This window comes from Amphibalanus amphitrite, unplaced genomic scaffold, assembly GCF_019059575.1.
Source record: "Amphibalanus amphitrite isolate SeventyFive unplaced genomic scaffold, NRLGWU_Aamphi_draft 000714F_arrow, whole genome shotgun sequence".
NCBI classification, from domain to species: Eukaryota; Metazoa; Arthropoda; class Thecostraca; order Balanomorpha; family Balanidae; genus Amphibalanus; species Amphibalanus amphitrite.
Genome location: NW_024882208.1, coordinates 72,859 through 95,056, shown reverse-complemented (window position 1 = coordinate 95,056; position 22,198 = coordinate 72,859). Strand labels below are relative to the sequence as shown.

Here is a 22,198-nt window from a genome sequence, read left to right as displayed (position 1 = left end):
AATAATCCAAATATAGGACGTCTATCAAAGAACAATGTATTTTCAATGCAGTGCAGTTGGAACATTGCTTGGCTAATCAATCTGCGACGCAGCTCAGCGCTGGTTCTCGACTTAAAACAGTTTGCGCCGCTACATGTTTACAAACGTCGGGAAGCATCGTGACAAAGTCGCGCTGGAAGCACGGGGAATGGTTATGATTGCCCCCTCAAATCCCTCCCCCTCCCACAAACACACACTTCCTGATTTCAGTCATAACACAACCAGCTCTCGTCCATCAAACCCGAAAGCACCGCCGACATCCGGGTCGGTAACTGGCACAGCCGTTGGCCGTCGCGCCCGTCCACCACCAGTTCCTCTGGATGGCCGCGGCGGCACAGTGACGGCAGCCCCTCGCCACATTGACGGCGAGCACCCGACATCCGGTCACGGCCGGCCCGGCTGCTTGGCGAACCGGTCAGCCAGCGTGCCGGCCACCGTGGTGCGGCTGGTGGCGCGTCCGCGCCCGACGGCCGGCACTCGCACCTGGGCAGCCATCGGCCGCTCGCCCGGCACCCGCGTCCGCGTGGCCAGCGGCCGGCTGCGGCCCGCCAGACCGCCGCCGCCCGGCGCGCCCAGAGCCGGGAAGTCAGTCTCGGAGGGCGCGCCCAGCGCCGGGAAGTCGGCCTCGGAGCGCGCGGGCGGTGGCTGCTGCTGGCGGCCGGCGGTCCCCAGCGCCGGGAACTCCTGCTGGGAGACGCCCGTGGACATGGCGGCCGCCTGGCCGAGGGCGGCCGGACGGCGCACCTTGGGCTGCTGCGCGGCCGCCGCGCCCCAGGTCGAGTCGTCCTCCGGCTCGGCGGCGCTCCAGCCGGAGAAGGGGCGCGCCTCGGGCACCGGTCCGATCGGAGTCTCCCAGTCGCCGCCGCGGAACGCCGAGCGGGTCGGCTGCAGCAGTTTGTACTGGGTGGGCAGGTCGGGCTCCTTCTCCCGCGTCGGTTTGAACTGGATGCGGCCGCCGCCCTGCGCCATCGGCGTGTTCACCACCACGCCGGCGTCGTTCTTGGACTGCGGCACGTGCCGGCCGGGGATCAGCTCGACGCCGAACGGGCCGGCTACCCGGTCCAGCACGGCGAACGCCTGCCGGCGCGCCTTGGCCAGCATGCAGTACATGGGGTTGTCGATGTCCTGGTGGAAGCCGCACGCCAGGTCGGTGAAGTAGTCAAAGTGTCCGCGCGAGATGAGGTCGCTGCAGTGCGTCTCCAACTGCGGCTCGCCGGCCGCGTTGAACAGCTCGTAAACGAGCCGTTCCAGCGGGTAGACACGGAAGGGGCTGGCGCGCCGGTCGGCCGAGCGCACGTGCAGCCAGTCGAGCGCGCCCTCCGTCTCGGGCAGGTCGGGGCCGCTCGTGAACACGGGCGGGTAGTCATCCAGCTCCTCCTGCGGGTTGATGAAGTTCTTCAGCCGGATCCAGACGCCGGGCATGCTGCGCTCCGAGTCTGGGTGGCCCAGCGGCACCTTGTGCGTCGCCTCCGATATGTCCAAACACCTGGAGCGATACCCAGTCGGGATGGCGTCCGGCTCGATGATGTAGGAGCACGAGCGCAGCACGCCGTCGGCGATCGTCCACTCGGCCAGAGCGACCTCGCACGGGATGTACTCGGCCTGCTTACCGTGGTCCGTGTAGCAGTGCAGCGAGATGTACAGGTTGTAGAACTTGACGTTCAGCAGCGGCACGCCGTTGCTGCGATCGTGCACGATACTGTGCACGTGACGGATCATGTTATCCTTTTTCATTCGTCGCTCGTCCTCCTCGGCGGCGATCTGGGACAGCGGAACGCCGCGGTCGTCAAACTTGCGCGTCAGGTCCAGCTTGGCCTTCTCCTTCTCGATCTTGGCCATGTTTTTGTACTTTTGACGGTCAAACTCAGAGAGTGCATTGAAGTGGGGAAACAAGTAGTCAACCACTTCCTTCTTAGAGTTGAAGTGTATCCCCTGCCTTCGAAGGATTGGTTCTTGCTCACGCATGTACATGGAGAAGGGATTGATTTGAGGCTTTTTGGGAGGCATTTTCCTCTCTATGGTTTGTTGCTTTGGCAGCTCAGTGTCCCTGGTTACCTGCAACATATAAATAATGCAATTGTCACTTTAAGTACATGAAAGTGACAGCCACACAACAAGCATCTCTTGTGCAGGAACACATTAAGTGTCAGATACCTATATAAACTACCGGAATGCTCTGCCATCAGACACCAACACTGCTGAGTTGCTGTAATCATTCAAGGTGCGGGCGACTGGACCAGCACTGGTTGAGTGTCAGGTTTGACATTCATACCCTCCACTTTCCGATGCTTTTCACTCGATACGAGTGGGATCAATTGACCAATCAGTTGGGCAAACTAGACTTTTGGAATCAAAATATGGAGGCATCAATAATTTGATTCTGGTGGGAGGAGCCATGACCAAATATGGGCATGGAATCAATTTTTTTATTCATTTGGGTACACTTTTGACTTCAAATGTATCGTTACGGTTGAAAAAAGGCCCATGACGGTGAGATTTTTCTTTAAAAAGGTAGAAAAATGTGGTAAGTTTGCAAAAAGTGTTACCTCAAAACCTATAGGAATCTTGCTCAAAACTAAGAAATTGTCCCTTTGGCCTTGTGAATGGGAAAAAGACAGAGGTACTGCCCATCACGTAAAAGCTGTTTTGAGGAAATCACACTGTATGTTATTTTTGTATCATGAATCGCATACCAAGCAATCAGTATTTGCGCAAAATGGCAAAATGAAATTTTTAAACCCCTAATTATCATTGTTGTAGTGCTTTTATATCTATTATGTGGTTTTTACCTGTTGCTTCAGTTTTTGTATTCTTGACATTTAAAAATTGTGAATTGTTATCAAATGTAGTGAAGGTAAAGTACAACAATGCTATAGGTATCTGTTGTGGTGCTGAGGATACCACTAAATGAGAATAATAGCAAGATAAATGCTGTATTCTTGCAAGTAATTGTTGCCTATCTGTTAACATTACCAGTGAATCAAAATAATGATTAGCCAGCTGATGGGGAATCAACCTTACCTTACCTTACCTTAGAAGTACACGGAATTTTGAGGCCAAGTAGCAGGCCTATTGGACCGGATCATTACTTTAAACTCGCTCTGTTTCTATTGATCGATGACTGATGAATATTGGATGTTTTTCCAGTGGGAGTCGAGTCGGGACTTGAAGGCATTGACAGTAGGTGCGGATACAACAGAGGGAGGCAGGCCGTTCCAGCTGTTTATTGCTCTGACTCCCAGAAAGTTCCTCCTCGCTCTTGATCTTGATCTTGGCTTGTGGAGCTTCAAATGATGGCCTCGAGTAATCCTGGAGCTTGCCAATGGAAGGAGACCTGGGCGCACATCGAGGGAGCCCCGGAGTATCTGGAAGACCGTTATCATGTCTCCTCGTAGTCGTCGATACGTAAGTGAGGGCAGGTCCAACTCCCTGAGTCTCTGCGAGTATGGCTTGGGCCGTAGTTCACGGACCAGCTTGGTAGCACGTCTCTGGACTCTCTCTATCTTCTTTTGGTCTCCCTTCGATGGCGGTCCCCATATACTGTTACCATATTCCAGGTGCGGTCTTATCAAGGTCCTGAACAACACAGTAAGCATGTCTTTGCTAAGATTTCCAAACGATCTGCGGATGATTCCGAGGAGCTTGTTTGCTTTGGCCACAACCCTTGCTGTCTGAACATGAAACTTCATTGCACTGTCTATTGTCACGCCTAAGTCCTTTTCTTCGTCAACAGCAGTGAGGTTTGATTCAAACATTTTGTAGCTGACACAGGGGTTCCTGGGACCCATGTGGAGCACCTTGCATTTGTCCAAGTTGAGTGGGAGTCTCCAGCGTTGTGACCACTCAGCTACTTTGTCGATGTCTTCTTGAAGTCGAAGTCTATCACTGGGGGACTGAACAGGACCGAACAGCTTGGAGTCGTCGGCGAAAATCTTGATATGACTTTCAAGATGGTCAGGCATGTCATTGATGTATATGAGAAATGACAAAGGACCCAGTACGGAACCCTGAGGAACACCACTTTTCACCTTAGAGCTGCTTGACAAGGCGCCTTCGACCAGGACCTGCTGGGTGCGATCAGACAGGAATGCTTCGACCCATTTCAACACCCTTCCATCAACACCATAGTACTTCAGCTTAGAAAGAAGAAGACCATGTGGGACCGAATCAAATGCCTTGCTAAAGTCGAGGTAAATGGTGTCGACAGGCTGCCCAGAGTCTATTGCTCGCGTCCAGTCATCCATAGCTTCAAGGAGCTGGGTTGTACAGGACCTTGCAGGACGAAAACCATGCTGGTGAGGACTAAGCAGATTGAAGCTCGCTAGGTGAAACATGATCTTGTCCCTGACAACTGATTCCATGATCTTGCAAACGACTGAAGTTAAGCTGACTGGTCCGTAGTTCTTTGCATTTTCCCGGTCGCCTTTCTTGAAAATGGGAACTACTGTAGCGTGACGCCATGTTTTCGGAACGATCGACGTTTCCATGGACTTGTTGAACACCACAGCAAGAGGATGGGCAACCAATGGCGCCAACTCTTTCAAAACTCTGGGATGAACCCCATCTGGACCTGGTGCTGCTGACACATTGAGACTCTCGAGCTTGGACGTGACCTCAGCAGGGCTCACCGACATGTCACTGAGGATCTCATCAATTTGAGGGAGTCTCTCGATGCTCTGGGCTGGCGAGGCAATTGGTTCACTTGTGTAGATACTGCTGAAATGCTTGTTCAATATCTCAGCTTTCTCATGTGGTTCATATCTTGGTATACCTTGTTCGTCTATGATAAGGTCGATTCCAGACTTGGTTTTAAGGCGAGAGTTGGCGTACTTCCAAAAAGCTTTTGGGTTGTCCTTCAATTGAGATACTATGGATACCTCAAGTTGGGTTCTCAGCTTCCTCGTCATTTTTCTAAGGGCGTTCCGTGCAGCAGCATATCTAGCAAAGTCCTCTGGGCGTCTAGACTCCATGTATATGGCCCACAGATTTCGTTTCTTTTTACGCAGTCTCAAGGCTTCTTTGTTCATATACAAGTTTTTTGCTTTAGCAATCTTAGTCTTCGGCACAAACTGTTCAATGAGGCCCGCTATACTGTCTTGAAACAATGTATAGGCATTCTCCACATCAAGCCCTATCATTGAACCCCAGTTGACTTTGCTTGCCTCAAGCCTTAGCTTGTTAAAGTCAGCCTTGTAAAGGGCAGGCTTCAGCTCTCTATGAACAGATTGTATTGTGTAGCAGTTCACAGTAAATCGCAAAACCAGATGATCACTCATGTTTAAGCCAGGCAGATACTCGAGGTTTTTGATCATCCCTTCTTCATTAGTGATGACAAGATCCAAAACTCTTGGTGTAGTACCTTCACGGTATCGTGTAGGGTGCAATATGTGCTGGTGAAGGAATACATCATTCATGGTCTCCAGGAACTGGTGAGTGGGATGCTCTGGAGGCATTTGGCTTGTCATAATGTTCCAGTCAATGTGTGGGTAATTAAAGTCACCAGCCAGAAGAAAGTGAGAAGCAGATCCACACACTTCTCTGAGCAGACTACAAACCTGAAGTGTACTTTCAAGAACATTGATGCTGGGGCTCCTATACAAACATCCTAGGAGCAAAGTATCACTACCCAGCAGCGGTATTGAAAGCCAGAGTACTTCTAACAAGCTCCGGGGTGAGAAAGAGATGGTTCGGCATTTTAAATGGTCTTTAGCATAAACGCATAACCCTCTCAACCCCAAAGATCCAAGACTTGGTTTCTCTGGATCAAAATTCATAAATACTTTGTAGCCTGGTATCATGAAAACCGATACAGAGAGAGGGACAACTTGAGCTTTTGGGATAACCTCAGTTATCAATATCAAGTCTGGTTCTGACCCAGCAATCTCCAGCAGTAGACAGTCCCTCTTGTTCACCAGTTGATCTGCATTTGTGTACAGTATCTTTAGTCCATTCCTTCTACCATGACCTTGTTTGAGTCATTGCTGTCTTTGTTGAGCCCCACGCCCAGCCTGCATTGTTCTGGGCACTTCAGATTGGGGTGTGCTTCCTCGTCTGGTTGTGTCAGCTCTAGACTCAGCCGACTCAGGCTTCGGATTCTCTTGTCTCGCAGAGTTGGAGAGCTTAACAATAGCACCACGCCTTATGACAAGACCTTGCTCACCAGATGCTTTTCTGTTTGCCAGTTCTTGTCTCAGCTTCCTGTTGATCTCCCTCTCAGCAGGGGTCAAGTCAGGATTTATGTATAGGTTCCTCCAAGCTGAATTGTCTCTAAGCTGGGCTGACATGCGGAGGAGCTCTTGCCTTGTTTCCAGGTCTTCCATCGTGACCACCAGCAGTCTTGGTCGGTCACTCTGGCGTTTTCCGACCCTATGACACCTCACAGCCTTGATGTTCAGTCTGAGGTTTTCTCGGATGATGCTGGTGAACTTCATCAAGTCCAGCTTCTCCCTTGTTTCTCCCTCAGCTGGCTCGCTTTCTGGCAGGTTAAAGACAACAACATTGAGTTTCCGCCTCTCTTTGTCAAACACAGCATTGACAGCACTGCAGATTTCCTTTGAATCCTCTAGCTGATGTTTTGCCTCCTTTACACCATTTACCTTGCTGGACACATCTTTGATCAGGTCAGCACAAGAACCCCTGACAACCTCGGCAAAGGATGCCTTTGTCTCTAATTCTCTATAAGATCGCTGAATCAGCTGTTTCTGTTCTGCAGCCACCTCTTCCTGATGGCGAAGGGCTCGAGTTACCAGCTTGATGTGTTCAGAGATCCCAGAAGCCAGCGACTCTACTCTGCGATTTACGTTCTGCACCTTGTCCTCAAATGACTCAAGGGTATCACCTACTGTTGAAGCCATAGACTCTACTTGTTCATTTACTTTCTTCAGTACCACATTTTCAATTGATTCTAAGGTGTCTCTAACTTTTCGGTCATCATTTGCTCGGGAAGAGAAGATTTGTATGTGACAGGATGCGCAGAACCAGTGCAGCATAGCGAATTTACCTGCAGCGCTCACCGCACCCTTTGGAATCGCTTGGCATGCACTGTGGAACCAAGCCGAACATTTATCACATGCGATGGCGCTTTCTCCATCCTTAACTGGTTCCCCACAACGTGGCTTACCTGGTCCTCCCTTGCATACGATCAGTTCCGGCTCATCGGAACTCGGAGTGCGCGACCTTCCACCAAAAACAGTAAAGACACTGTCATCAAGCCTTTTAAAGGGACTATCCCACCTTTAACATGGGGTTTGAGTTGAGATAGCCAAGTTTGCGGCGAGGTTCAGAAACCACTATCTATCTAGGTTGCAACCCCCGCGTCCTCTTGGTGTTGAAGAAATTCGTTCCCTTCATTTGAAAATGGGCCTTGTACAAGGCCCTATCTTCAACATGGAGCGACCGTTAGTGTGACGTCACCTCGTTTAGTCATTCTGATTTAAATCGGTTTGTTCGTTGAAAAATCGCTTAAAACTTGGTCTGAACTTTGTTGTGGTGCCTACAGAGTAAAAAGAATCAGCTTTATGACAGTAATGTGGCCTGGGGAAGGAGGTAATTTTGGGCTGTGACGTCACATATTTGAAAGTTTGTGTTTGGAATATGGGAAGCCTAAGATGTTTAATGAAAAATAAATGCCAGAACCGTGTTCCTGGTCCTCCAATCTATAAAGTCGGGCACAATTTAACTGGTTTTAACAACATTTTAGAAGGTGGGATAGTCCCTTTAACTGCTCAACCATATTTCCCATCTTTTTTCGCAGCAATCTCACTTACTTTCAGATGATCTTGACCTTCCCTGCAGTCGGCTTCTGCCACGCCACCAAAACCTCCCGCTGCGCTTTTGTCACTCTTTTCTTTTCCCGCGTCGCTTTTGTTGAGTGCGCTTGTAATGGCGGGTTCACTTGTGACCGTGATGCTCGGCGGAGAGGTAGAGGGCGTGACGATCGCCGTAACGTTTTCCGTAACATTTAGTGACGTATCATTTTTCTGTCGTGCACGTCTGGGAAGGGTTGGAGATCGCGATAGGGTAGGCATGGATAAACCTACTTTGATGCTTTGGGTAAACCAAAAAAAGGACCGGGCAATGCTGTAGGGGAGGAATCCTCAGAGCTCCCAAATGCACGTCCGTCCAGCTCGAAAGCGCGAGGTGAAGTGTTCAATATTATGATTATCTGTTTCAAGTGAATCAATTCCTTGATTGCCTTTCGCTACCTATAGAAATCAAATTGTTATGATAGGAGCAATATTATTTTGCTTAGGAGATACTTCCAGCATTTCTGTTCAAGATCAAGCATACTCCTTCTTGAAACACTCGCTTATTTTTATGTGTTTGGTAAATTAGAAATGGTCTGCATTTATGCCCAAATATGGTCATAAGGAATCAATCTTTTGATGCCTCAATATTTTGATTCCAAAGGTCTAGTTTGCCCAACTGCAATAGCCGCTTCTCCCGATTGTGAGAAATTGCAATTCCACAATATCATCTCATATATGCAATCATTCATTGTCCAAACGCCATTGCCGACCTCCCCCTCCCTTCCTATCGCCACTTGTGGGGGGCCGGGCGGGTAGGGGAGGAGCGGCCGGCCCAGTGGAGCGGCGGCCGCGTCAGACGCAGGGCTGCCAGCTGATTGGCCGGCTCAGAGGACTGCCGCCCGGGGCGACCGGGTCAGCGGGCGCTGACCTCGCCCGAGCCAGACGTCCAGTCTGCTCTGGTCTCGAATGGGTCGCGCGTGTCCAGTGATAAACGGCAGTGCAGTGTGCTCAAATACTATCAAACATTGAACTACGACTACTTCAATGCCACTACTCGTGGTGTCCTGTCATACTCAAGAGAGGATACTGCAGTGACACAAATAATCACAGAGGCCAAACCGACAGACAACTACCCAGGTAAGCCCGGCCTCGCAGTGGCATCACTTTTTTCCTTTCCATCATTTTCCGTGTTCGAGTTATTCATTAATTCCTACATAGAAAAGCTGTGATTATTTGTGTCAGGTCCCTCGCTCCTCGGGACTTGCCCTATACTGCTCACAGTTTTCCTTCACAAAACTTCGCTATATTTTCTCACACTGACCTCTCGTGCGATTTGCAATTGATCTTCAAGACAGCAATTGTGTGAGACGGCTCAACTATTCAATCTAAACGAATCGCTCGATTAATCGCCTGCTGTGGATTAATGATAAGACGCGCGTCTCTGAGCACATTATCGCTCGATACAATACTAACACAGATACGGCTGTGACCCGTCTCCTGATCGCCTCTTCGAGACATCAACAACCTCGCCTGCTTCGGCGCTCAAGCGGGTCATCAACTTCGCCTGCTGCTTCGGCGCTCTAGCGGGTCATCAACCACGCTTGCCTCGGCGCCCCAGCGGGTCTTCAGTCTCACCTGCTTCGGCGCTTCAGCGGGCCATCAACCTCACCTGCTTTGGCGCTTCAGTGGGTCTTCAGCCTCACCTGCTTCGGCGCTTCAGCGGGTCACCAACCTCGCCTGCTTCGGCGCTTCAGCGGGTCATCAGCCTCGCCTGCTTCGGCGCTCAAGCGGGTCATCAACTTCGCCTGCTGCTTCGGCGCCTCAGCGGGTCATCAGACTCGCCTGCTTCGGCGCTTCAGCGGGTCATCAGCCTCGCCTGCTTCGGCGCTCAAGCGGGTCAACAACTTCGCCTGCTGCTTCGGCGCTCTAGCGGGTCATCAACCTCGCCTGCTTCGGCGCTCAAGCGGGTCAACAACCTCGCCTGCTTCGGCGCTCAAGCGGGTCATCAACTTCGCCTGCTGCTTCGGCGCTCTAGCGGGTCATCAACCACGCTTGCCTCGGCGCCCCAGCGGGTCTTCAGTCTCACCTGCTTCGGCGCTTCAGCGGGCCATCAACCTCACCTGCTTTGGCGCTTCAGTGGGTCTTCAGCCTCACCTGCTTCGGCGCTTCAGCGGGCCATCAACCTCACCTGCTTTGGCGCTTCAGTGGGTCTTCAGCCTCACCTGCTTCGGCGCTTCAGCGGGTCACCAACCTCGCCTGCTTCGGCGCTTCAGCGGGTCATCAGACTCGCCTGCTTCGGCGCTTCAGCGGGTCATCAGCCTCGCCTGCTTCGGCGCTCAAGCGGGTCAATCAATCTCGCCTGCTGCTTCGGCGCTTCAGCGGGTCAACAACCTCGCCTGCTTCGGCGCTCAAGCGGGTCATCAATCTCGCCTGCTGCTTCGGCGCTCTAGCGGGTCATCAACCTTGCCTGCCTCGGCGCTTCAGCGGGTCAACAAGCTCACCTGCCTCGGCGCTTCAGCGGGTCACCAACCTCGCCTGCTTCGGCGCTTCAGCGGGTTATCAGCCTCGCCTGCTTCGGCGCTTCAGCGGGTCAACTACCTCGCCTGCTTCGGCGCTTCAGCGGGTCAACAACCTCGCCTGCTTCAGCGCTTCAGCTGGTCAACAACCTCGCCTGCTTCAACGCTTCAGCGGGTCTTCAGCCTCACCTGCTTCGGCGCTTCAGCGGGTCACCAACCTCACCTGCTTCGGCGCTTCAGTGGGTCTTCAACCTCGCCTGCTTCGACGCTTCAGCAGGTCATCAACCTCACCTGCTTCGGCGCTTCAGCGAGTCATCAAGCTCGTCTGCTTCGGCGCTCTAGCGGGTCAACTACCTCGCCTGCTTCGGCGCTTCAGCGGGTCAACTACCTCGCCTGTTCCGGCGCTTCAGTGGGTCTTCAGCCTCACCTGCTTCGGCGCTTCAGCGGGTCGCCAACCTCGCCTGCTTCGGCGCTTCTAGCGGGTCATCAGACTCGCCTGCTTCAGCGCTTCAGCTGGCCATCAACCTCGCCTGCTTCTGCACTTCAGCGGGTCAACTACCTCGCCTGCTTCGGTGCTTCAGCGGGTCAATACCTCGCCTGCTTCAGCGCTTCTACGAGCCATCTGCTTCGATTCATCTTCAGCGAGGTTATAGGCACTTTTCTGTCTTAAGAAGCTTCCACCAAGATGGAGAAATTGAAGACAGCACGTTCAAACAGCAAACGATCTTTCACGAGAATCAACAGAAACCTATTGAAGGTCATAGCTGAAGGAGCAGAACCTAGCCTGGTCGGAGACTGCTGGGTCGAGCTTCAAACTGCGTGGTCCGAAATTGAAGCCAAGCATAACGACTACGTCTCGTCAATGACAAGCGAGGCCGAAATGGAATGTGAAGATGCCTGGATGGATGAAGTCTACGAAGTATACTCAACCACCAAGAAGGCGTACTTTGCTTTTACCTCTGGTTCGGCGAAGAACGTCAAAGAAGCTGCAGTCAACAAAACCTACATCACACAACCAGACATTCAGAAGTTGAAAATGCCACTATTTTCTGGATCACAAGATGATGTGATGTCATTCAATGATTTCCTGCACATGTACGATGACCTCGTGGGAAACAACACAGCGTACAGCAACTCCGCCAAGCTGATGTATCTGAAGAGCTACCTTCGTGGAAACGCCTTAGATACAATCAAACATCTGTCAAACGATGAACAGAACTACGCACTTGCCAGGAAGTTCTTGACCGAAGAATACCTGGATACAGACATCATTGTAGAGGAACACATCAGGAAACTTCACAACCTCAAGTCGCCATCAGCAAAAGACTTCCCGGCGATACGAGCATTCTTCAACACGGCCCGCGCTTCAGTGTACGAGCTGAAAGCGTTCGGCTACAACGCTCTTGAGGATGACACTCTGGGCAGCAAGATCGTCAGCTTCATGATCTGCGAGAAGCTCCCCACGAACTTCAAGCTGAAGTTGAGCAGCATTCTGCAGACTGACTTCCCCTCAACAAAGCAACTAATGGACAACTACAACATGGTTATCAAGTCACTGATGAAGACGTCTGCACCAGCAAAACATCAAGAAACAAAAGAGACTCCGGGAGCCAGACCAAAGACAGAGAAATCTCGTCTCTCTCGTGGTCATGAACAACCAGGAGCTACGTCTGTGAAGTCAACTTTACAGAGATTTCAAACTGGAACAGAAACTGTGAAAAAGTCCGCAGGTGCAAACTCTACATCCGGACCACAGCAACAGCCAACAGCAAACAAGTTTAAGCCATGCAAGCTATGCGATGGAGCTCATTCCATGTTGAAGTGTGCCAAGTACACGACACCACAGTCGAGAGTTCGACGGCTGAAAGAGCTGAAGCTCTGCACTAAGTGCAGTGGTGCTCACCAGCTCTCGGACTGCAAAAGTCAGGCTGCTGGACTGCGATACCCGTGCACCATGTGTGGCAGCAAGCAACACATTTCGGCAGTGTGTGTGAACACCGATGAACAGCACACCATGCTTCAGAGCGGCTTGACACTCATGTGCAACAACATAAACAAGGGGCAGACTGTCATACTACCATCGATGTCGGTCATCATGCACGTCAACGACCAGAAGACATGCGAACTCGTCAGATGCATGATTGACTACGGCTCTCAGGCTTCCTACATCAGCGAAGATCTGGCAAGGAAGCTGGGCTTCGACTTAAGCACTCCAAAGACGTGCTTCAACGTGAAGACGTGCATCGGCGTCAAGGAACTGAGTTACAGCTCGGTCACCTGTGATGTCATCTTCACGCCTGATTCTACCGCCAGACACACCTTCTTGGTGGATCCAGCTATGAATCTGGAGTACGAAGTTCCCGGAATCAAGTCTCTGGTTGAGCATCTCCAGGCCGATGGAGCTCGTCTCGCGGACTCGTTCTTCAACGACATCACTTCAGACACCGTTGGCGACTTCGATTGTCTGCTCGGATCGGACATCATTGGAGCGCTCAAGCCACTGAAGACTGTAGACCTCGCGCTCGGAACGGCCTTGGAGGTGCGAGATGGCTACATTCTCTTCGGGAGAGTCGACAGCTACTTTGAAGATGAGCTTCAAGAGACTGCGGCAGGAGACAAAGACAAAAGTGATCGACAGGATCATGAACCCAACAGGGGCGCACCGGGGTCATCCAGGAAACCGGACAGAGGTGACAAGTTTGGTGGAAGCGGTGTGAACTCGCCACCATCACATACAAGCGGAAGCGAGCAGACATCTAGCACCAGCCACGGACAGCAAGACGTTCAGACCGCGCTGCAATCGGTCGCGACGGACAGAAACGAGTCTTCAAAAGAAGTTCAACAGATGCAAGATGTGAAGCATCTGGCAGCAGACTACTCACATCTACAAACTAAACAAACACAAACACACTGCAGTCTGGCTCATGAGAAACAGGCAGAGGATGACAACGCTGTCAGTCAGACCAGTGAACAACAAACTCAAACTCCAACACAAACACAAACACAAACCCAACAAACACAAACAAACGAACACTACGATTGTGTTTTGCACACATCGACAGACACACAACAAAATGATCAAACACTGGCCTCGACGGTAGAATCGCAAACAGATGAAACGTCGAAACAGTCATCTGCATCCGACAACCAGTCGTCGCTCATTGACGGCGCTGCTGATGTAGCTGACCAGTCGCCTCGCATTGAACTGATGGTGAATGCAACGCTGCATCCGAAGACTTCATACTTCCATCCACTGGCTCACATGTCCACTGATAGTGACGTGGATCTCCAGATCGAACACTTGTTCAGCGTCGAGAGCTTGGGCATCAAAGAAAGTGATGAAAGTATATCAGCTCAAGAAAAGCGGCTGGTGGACAGCTTTACTGAAGAAGTAGAGTTCAAGGATGGGAAATACTTTGTCAAAGTGCCGTTCTACGACATTGTTTCACAAGTGCCAACCAACTACGATGTAGCATTTGCAACTATGAAGAAAGTTCGCCAAAAGCTAATCAAGCGACAGCTCGCTGACTCATACACGGCAGTTTTCGAGCAACAGATTCGAGACGGCATAATTGAAGAAATCAATCCCAAAGAACCAACATCAAACCAGAGAGTCTTCATTCCACACCATCCTGTGGTGAAGACTGACGAGCAAACCACGACGAAAATACGTCCAGTATTCAACTGCAGTCTGAAGACGAGCAACCAGCCCTCTCTCAACGAGGCATGCTTCGGAGGGATCGACCTGTTGAACGACCTCGTACAACTTCTAATGCGATTCCGAACAAACAATCACGTTCTTCTTGCTGATATTGAGAAGGCCTTTCTCCAAATCTACTTGAAGTACGAAGAGGACAAGGACAGGTTTTGTTTCCTGTGGGAGACTGACGACGGGATGAAGATGTACCGTTTTCGAACCATCCTCTTCGGACTGAACTGCTCTCCATTCATTCTCAACCACATCATACAGCTTCATCTGCAGAAGTATGAACACGCGTTGGCTGCGATCGCACTGAAGGAGTCGTTGTATGTTGACAACTTTATCTTCACGACTTCAAATCAACAGAAACTTGTTGACATCTACGAAGATGCCAGACAGATCATGAACGAAGGAGGCTTCAACCTCCGCAGCTGGATGTCTAACCATCCTTCACTGGTTGACATCATGACATCAGAAGGAACCCTTCACCAGCATGAGGCCCCAGCGGAGAAGGTGCTGGGGTACATGTACGACACCAAGCAAGATGAAATGATGCTTGCTGACTTCATCTTCGAAGAAAAAGATCACAGCATCACCAAGAGACAACTTCTGAGTAACATCAGCAAGATCTTTGACCCTCTTTCTCTTGTGCTTCCTGTGACCATCAGAGGAAGACTCCTCATGAAGCAGGTCTGGAAAGATGGCACAGCATGGGACGAAGACGTGTCACTCGAAGTGTACAGAGAATGGATGAAACTGAAGGAAGATCTCAATGCACTGCGCGATCTCAAGTTTCCAAGAAGGACGATCAGCACAGAAAACAACCAACCAACTGAATTCCATCTCTTCTGTGACGGAAGCAAGGCTTGCTACGGATTCGCTTGCTACATGAAGCAAGAAAACTCTGAACCTCAGCTGATCTTTGCGAAAAGCAAGCTCGCACCAGACAACAAGAGCATTCCCCAACTGGAACTGCTTGCAGTCTTTCTTGCCTTGAAGTGTGTGCCAGTCATACTGGACTCTCTGGTCACATCCACAGAACACGTCTACGTCTGGAGCGATGCTCAGGTGGTGCTCGAGTGGTTGACCTCAGGCTGCAAGTCAAAGAGCAAGTTTACATCAAACCGACTGGAAGACATCGCATCTATGAGGGCGAAACTTCAGAAGAAACACAACTGCAACATCACTCATCATTATGTCACCACAACATCGAACGTAGCCGACATGCTGACGCGCGGCCTGACCACCAGAGAGTTCAACAGGAAACTGCCCCTCTGGCTTCACGGACCTGACTGGCTCTGTGATGAACCAGAACTGTGGCCAACAAGTCCACTCTTCTGCCTGTCGGACGAAGCAAGAAGTGCTGTTGAACTACAGCATCAGCAAGTCAGGATTGAGGAAAGTGAACGGCAACCAGCGCTGCAGCCGATTCTGAACATCGAAGACTTTTCATCGCTGCGCAAGTTACATGGTGTGACAGCACGAGTGTTTCACTTCGTCAACAAGTTGAGACACAAGAAAGCTGATGCCACAGAACAAGCAGAGAGATACTGGCTCAAGATCATGCAAGAACAGTCCTTCGCTCAAGAGCTCGGTTACTTGAGAACCTCAAAAGACAACACCTCCAGAACATCAGTCCCCAAGCTGCTGAATGACCTGAATGGGTTCATTGACGGTACAGGAATCCTGAGATGCAGAGGGAGACTATCGAAACTCAACATGTACTCCTATGCAGTCCACAATCCCATTCTTCTCTCCAAGAAACATCGGTTGACTGATCTCATGATTGAAGAGCAGCACCGGCGCTGCAAGCATCTGGGAGTCGGTACAACTCTGACCGAGCTGCGGGAGAGAGGATTCTGGATCCCAAGTGGACGGCAAGTTGTGAAGCGTGTGCTCAAAGATTGCATCACGTGCAAGAAACTGAACGCTCTTGCCTTTGACTACCCAAAGATGACAAACCTCCCAAGAGAGCGAGTCTCTTTCATCAAGCCATACAGCAACACTGCGATTGACTACACAGGACACATTTTTGTCGCAGACGAAGATGGGAACATGAAAAAGATGTACATTGTGTTGTACACTTGCCTTGCAATTCGGTCTGTGCACCTAGACCTGGTCCCCGACCTCACATTGAACTCGTTTTTACAGTCATTCAGACGGTTTTGCAGCATGTATTGTGTCCCTGACTTCTTGTTCACGGACAACGCAAAGCAGTTCTTGGCAAGTCAGAAAGTTCTTAACAATATCTTCACGTCTGATGAATTTGAAGAACACCTGAGACAGCACAAGATTCAACATCGCACCATCCCCGTGTACGCAAGCTGGGTTGGTGGCGTATACGAGCGCCAGATCAAGACGGTGAAACAATGCTTGTACAAGAGTGTAGGCAAGGCCAAACTTAACTACTTCGAGCTTCTCACTCAGCTTAGTGAGATACAGAACATGGTGAACTGTCGCCCAATTACCTACGTTCACAGCAAGCTGGACGACATTGAACCCCTCACGCCAAACAAAATACTCAAACTTCACACCAACCCGAGACTGCGACTCGTTGAGTGCTCTGTCGATGATGATCCTCTGTGGACTTCAACACCCGACGACTCTCACCAGCAGCTCAACAAGACTCTTCAAGAGCAACAGAAACTTCAAGATCGCTACAAGAGCATGTGGTACAGCGACTACTTGCTCGGTTTACGCGAGAACACTCGAGATTTGTTCCAGACAGAATGGCAAGACAAGATAGCTGTAGGTGACATCGTCCTCATCAATACGAAGAACCGACCAAGAATGTTCTGGCTCATGGGACGAGTTATGCAGCTGTTGTACGGAGATGATGGCCATGTCCGCCAAGTTCTCTTGAAAACTAGTGCTGGACGTACAGAAAGGTATTCCATCTCTCAGCTGTACCCACTTGAGATTCACAGCACGCACACTGGTCGCCGAGTCCTGAACGATGAACAGCAGGCCGACTCAACTTGCCAGCAGGTCCAAGATGATGTTGAAAAGGCGCAGGAAGAAGTGACCAGGCGTCCAAAGCGACAAGCTGCGGTCAAACAAGACGAACTCATCAAGTCTCTCCTTCGTACTGGAAGCATCTAGAGCATGCTTCTCAAACATGTATGCTAAACGTTGTTTAGCATCAGTCCGCGGGAGGGTGTGAGAAATTGCAATTCCACAATATCATCTCATATATGCAATCATTCATTGTCCAAACGCCATTGCCGACCTCCCCCTCCCTTCCTATCGCCACTTGTGGGGGGCCGGGCGGGTAGGGGAGGAGCGGCCGGCCCAGTGGAGCGGCGGCCGCGTCAGACGCAGGGCTGCCAGCTGATTGGCCGGCTCAGAGGACTGCCGCCCGGGGCGACCGGGTCAGCGGGCGCTGACCTCGCCCGAGCCAGACGTCCAGTCTGCTCTGGTCTCGAATGGGTCGCGCGTGTCCAGTGATAAACGGCAGTGCAGTGTGCTCAAATACTATCAAACATTGAACTACGACTACTTCAATGCCACTACTCGTGGTGTCCTGTCATACTCAAGAGAGGATACTGCAGTGACACAAATAATCACAGAGGCCAAACCGACAGACAACTACCCAGGTAAGCCCGGCCTCGCAGTGGCATCACTTTTTTCCTTTCCATCATTTTCCGTGTTCGAGTTATTCATTAATTCCTACACGATGGCCAAATAAGGATCAATTCAATATTACCTAGAAAAATAGACATTAATTATTAAACTTTACCCCACTGCCACAGGGCACCATCCAATCCCAAACAAACACGAAGCACAAACACGCGCTGCAGCAGCGCCGCGGCATGGATGAAGTATTCCTGGATAGGACACTCCCTATTCCCTAACACTAGCGCCGGCGACCAAGCGGCCGCCCTGGTGGCGGAGCTCCGAAACATCGGCGGCGAGTGCGCCGGCGGCCGCCGCACCCAAGATTACTTTACTACTCGCCGCACCGGCTTGCGTGCTAAAAACGCGGTAATGGAGGGCGAAATTAGCGAACTTAAGCTCATAAGACACAATTTCAGACACTTTAAACATAATTTTTAGTCCTTTCTTATAATTATTCTGGTTCCATTTAGTCACTATCACATACGGAATCATTACCTGATGCCCATAAACTGAGCCGGTATTCTTGACTTGCCGATGCAATTTATCATCAAATATCATCGTTCCTCGGCAGTCAAACAAGTTCCTATTGATGATTTAATACAAATATCAACTTATTTTCATGTTATCGCATAAAACTTAACTTTATTCCAATATTGGCTCTTCGGCTGTAATCACGAACCCTCACTTGCCAGCAGAATTTCAGCAACTTCTTAAATCAAAACTGGGAAAAGAATATTTCCATGACATTCCTCAATTCCTGTTCTACCTGGTTCACAAAAATTTTCATCAAAATCGGTTATAGGTAAGTAATAAACGACAAAAGTATACAAAAAGACACGCTCCGCCCATAGCCCGCAATGCTAAAATGACGCCAGCGCCCTCGCCGTCGGGAAATCCGCCGCCGCCGCCGGGTGGTCGGAAAATCGGCGGAGTGTCCGATCCAGGAATACCTAATCCATGGCCGCGGTATCACGCTTATTGTTTGACGATGGGATCAAGCAAGGAATCAAGATGGAATCAAGGCAAGGAGATGGGCTCATATTAGCATCCTACTCGAATGATTATTTAGTGACGTCATTGATACAAAGTGTCCTTCCGTCAAACGGCTCTTTTCATTGGCTTACGATTGTAAGCTGGCTAATTACTTTAGAAAACCTATTACGTCATTAGAACCTAATAATTTTCAGACGAAAGCAGCGCTGCAAAGGACAAAGAATGAAACTGCTGTTCGTGTTCATTTTCCTCATGAGCAAATGAAGAGGATGAAAGGTGCTAATCAATGCAAAGTGCTAATAAGGATTCTAGGTTTAGACCACCCTGTAAATTAAAATTCACTGTTCTTACTTGTTATTGAATTTCCCTTTCTAAGTTTATATTGTAAAATTCTGCTGTTGAGGCGCTCAAAACTTTATTTATCTTGTTTACATAAGTTATTTACGAGTTTGCACCTCTTCTTTCCTAGCCAAGTAAGCTGCCCCAAGACCAATTGAACACACTCTTGTAACCTTCCTGTGACCGTGATGTTTGTTGAGAGGTGTTGAGCAATTGCTCGCTCCGCTGTTGTGTAATCGAGTGTCCGATAAGATAAGTTAGGAGAAGGGGGATTTACCTTGCGTTCGATTCAAAGTGCCTTTACTGACTATAAGCTAAACTAAAAAGGGTTTTGATCGGTTATAAAGCTATGACTGTCAAAGGACTTCCCTTCTTTGCGGTTGGAAAGGTTGTGAAAGGTTTTGGAAGAGGATCAAAAGAGCTGGGCATACCGACAGGTAGGCGGCTACAAAGTACTAGGCTATTTGTTGAAAAGTCTATAGGCCATTAGGCATGCATTTAGCGAGATCAATATATTGCTTCATGCTTCAGCTGATCTGTTCAAAACAGAAGACCAAATTAAGCAGCTGAAGTTGGGACAGGTACTTTTGTACGTGCTCAGGTAAGCAGAATAAGAACTGCACTATAATCACTGTATCAGTATGCCATTGGATGCTAGTGTTAACTTAAACTTCATGTTTGTTTCAGCTAATTTCCCAGAAGCTGTTGTGGAACAGCTTCCAGCTGCAGTCGGCACTGGGGTATACTTTGGCTATGCCAGGGTTGACGAAGGGCCTGTGCACAACATGGTAATGAGCATTGGCTGGAACCCATTCTACAAGAATGATAAGAAATCCATGGTAAGGTTGAGGATACAAAACTTCTGCTCAGATGCTGTGTTGTAGCTAATTACACCGTTGATAAAGGATTTTCATGAACTATAACTATGGATGTTGAGTGTGTGCTGTGATTTGCCAATTGCTTAACATTTTGTATTATTTTCAGGAAACTCACATTTTGCACAAGTTTGACAAGGATTTTTATGGTTCTATGCTGCGGATCTGCATTGTGGGATTCATCAGGCCTGAGGAGAATTTCAAGTCACTTGGTAGGTTTAAAGCTTTTTCATTCCCCCTATTTTTGCCATAAGAAATAGGTTATCACATTTTATGCATGCTTGATAGAAGTTCATGTGTTGTTTTTGCTTCATTGTCTCCATTTTCCCACTCAATTTATTGTAGGATGCATATTCTGTTTTTCTTCCTCACAGGTCTCTTACCTGTTGACATTCCTTTGCAGAGCAATCAATGGTTGAGTGTGCCTAGCATCACCCATATCTTTTCATGGTTTTGACGTTTCAATCAATATTGAAAATAACTTTTGATTATATTGCATGGCACAGCTGTCTTGTATCAGTTGTCACTGACATGATTTTATTCTCAGCCATGTTCCTGGCCCCAGATTTCCTTCTTTCCATCTCCGCGCACTCTGTGAGTGTGCCAGTCACCGTGACTGTATTCTCCGTGGGACGCGATGACGCGGCACCCACTCCCTCCCCGCCCTACCCTCCACACTTGGTGACGGTGACGGCGCGTTTTCCAGAGGCGCTGATTCGCGCCATCAATGACGACATTGAGATGGCGCGCGAGCTCTGCGCGCGCCCCGAGCACGCGGCGCTGGCCAAGGCCGACTTCTTCTACCAGACCGGGGACGGCACGGAGGGCGACTCAGACGGGCCGGGCGGCAGCTCGGCCGGCCGAGTGGAGCGCAGCGGCAGCGACACCAGCATAGACCACTGACCCCCCGAGCAGCTGGCGCGCGCTAGACATGGAACATCGGCACGGCACGGGTAGCGGGCGAACGGAGCCCGGTGGATAACTCGACTACGAGATGGGCCAACGACCAAAACAGAGCCGGCAATACGGAAACTCGTACGGATTGCGGTAGACTTTTGCTTTAAACCGAGCTGAGCTATTGCAGTATTAGGGCTGTAGTACATAGTCAATATTATTTATATGGGAACTGGTGACGTAGGTTTTCCCAGTTTGCCTTTTGGGGAGATAGCTAGTGGGCACTGAACTCATTAACGAGTGTGAATTATCATGTCATATTAAACTATAGAGAGGATTGGTTCAAAGACGGCACATTACTTTCTGTAGTGCCCGCTGTCCATAGTTTGTACTTACGGCGTTCGGCAGTCATTCTCTGCCCAGTTCACACATATTTATCCAAAGTCCGGCATGTACTTCATTCGCTGTCACCTGTTGGCGACGGTGCCATTTCAGAAATTTGTTTACACCGCTCAATCAACAAACGGTGACTTTGTGCACTCTTACTGGTGCCCGTTGTCTGTGTCTTCACCCGAGAAGCTGTGCGGGTCTCATAACCCACCTGGGCCGCCATGTCGTATATGGCCGACGGTGCCTTGTCGGTGAGCCCACGGCGACCTCACACGGTGCACAAAGCGCACTCCAGACGCCTTCTCTCCGACGGACGTGGCACCATTTCGACTTCGGCCACTTCAGGGCGCTGCTTTCCGGTCTTCCGGCAGACCAGATGTGATTGCTCGGACGCAACGACCCTGGCGGGGAGGCTGCTGACAGCCTGACCTGTCGAGGACATGGTGGAGAGATTATACTATGTACTTACGACCCACTAATGGCCGCCGACCCACTGAGAAGTGGCTGTCCGGCAGTTGGTGTTCAGATCGACTCTTTGCTGGTGACGCGTGTCGTAGGCAACTGAGGTGATCGAGTATGTGTTCAGTTCGTGGGCTTTATGTGCAGCACACAATTGACCAGAAATCATTGCATGCGAACAAAATCGTGACCTTCAGGTGCTGTTCTGCCGGTGAGTTCAGCGTTCAGCCGCTCCGGGCTGACGTTCGGGCAGCGATCGCGTTCTGATCTTCAGTCAATGGCTGTAGTGTTTGCAATGGTGTGCAATAGATATACAATGTTTACCCAAGGGCCGTCTTTACTGAGTGAACGACTGGACGCATGAGACTAGCTGTGCCGGGGCGAACCAAGGGCTGGCATGCGGGGCAGAGACCTGGATTTTCCTTCGATGGAGCGAATTATTCACAAAATTTAGCTGAACACCACTCAAATAACTTCTCGCAAGCTGATGACACTCTTTGTATTGCTTTGATTCTTACTGCCATGGAAAGAAGGACGGAAGATACGAAACACATGCGCGGAAGATAACGCTGCTATGCGATTCGTTAATTATAGTGACGTCATAAGACCACATGTCAAGCCTTTTGA

At 50.1% G+C, this 22,198-nt stretch overlaps 2 protein-coding genes across 4 annotated transcripts; one reads left to right on the top strand and one right to left on the bottom strand.

The window, feature by feature from the left end:
• Window positions 1–19: 19 nt before the first annotated feature.
• LOC122365087 (protein maelstrom homolog) lies at window positions 20–18,613 on the bottom strand. Of its 3 annotated transcripts, none has more exons than XM_043336002.1 (2): window positions 18,595–18,613; window positions 20–2,094 (listed from the first exon to the last, which is right to left on the bottom strand). In XM_043336002.1, the coding sequence occupies exon 2, from the start codon at window positions 2,044–2,046 to the stop codon at window positions 424–426; it is 1,623 nt and encodes a 540-aa protein (XP_043191937.1). In that variant the 5' UTR covers window positions 2,047–2,094; window positions 18,595–18,613; the 3' UTR covers window positions 20–423. The 3 variants fall into 3 exon arrangements, with proteins under 3 accessions (XP_043191937.1, XP_043191936.1, XP_043191935.1); XM_043336001.1 differs by lacking the exon at window positions 18,595–18,613 and adding an exon at window positions 17,710–17,783; XM_043336000.1 differs by lacking the exon at window positions 18,595–18,613 and adding an exon at window positions 7,806–7,995.
• A 506-nt stretch (window positions 18,614–19,119) lies between these two features.
• Window positions 19,120–21,899, top strand: LOC122365088 (riboflavin kinase-like). Its single transcript, XM_043336003.1, has 4 exons — window positions 19,120–19,390; window positions 19,641–19,792; window positions 19,938–20,040; window positions 20,535–21,899. The coding sequence occupies exons 1-4, from the start codon at window positions 19,303–19,305 to the stop codon at window positions 20,729–20,731; spliced, it is 540 nt and encodes a 179-aa protein (XP_043191938.1). The 5' UTR covers window positions 19,120–19,302; the 3' UTR covers window positions 20,732–21,899.
• Window positions 21,900–22,198: the final 299 nt, after the last annotated feature.

Bases quoted from the DNA above. Each gene is read 5' to 3' on its own strand.
- LOC122365088 (XM_043336003.1), top strand. From the start codon at position 19,303: ATGACTGTCAAAGGACTTCCCTTCTTTGCGGTTGGAAAGGTTGTGAAA. The intron at 19,391-19,640 runs GTAGGCGGCTAC...TGTTTGTTTCAG, and splicing joins AGAGCTGGGCATACCGACAG to CTAATTTCCCAGAAGCTGTT. The intron at 19,793-19,937 runs GTAAGGTTGAGG...TATTATTTTCAG, and splicing joins AGAATGATAAGAAATCCATG to GAAACTCACATTTTGCACAA.
- LOC122365087 (XM_043336002.1), bottom strand. From the start codon at position 2,046: ATGCCTCCCAAAAAGCCTCAAATCAATCCCTTCTCCATGTACATGCGT.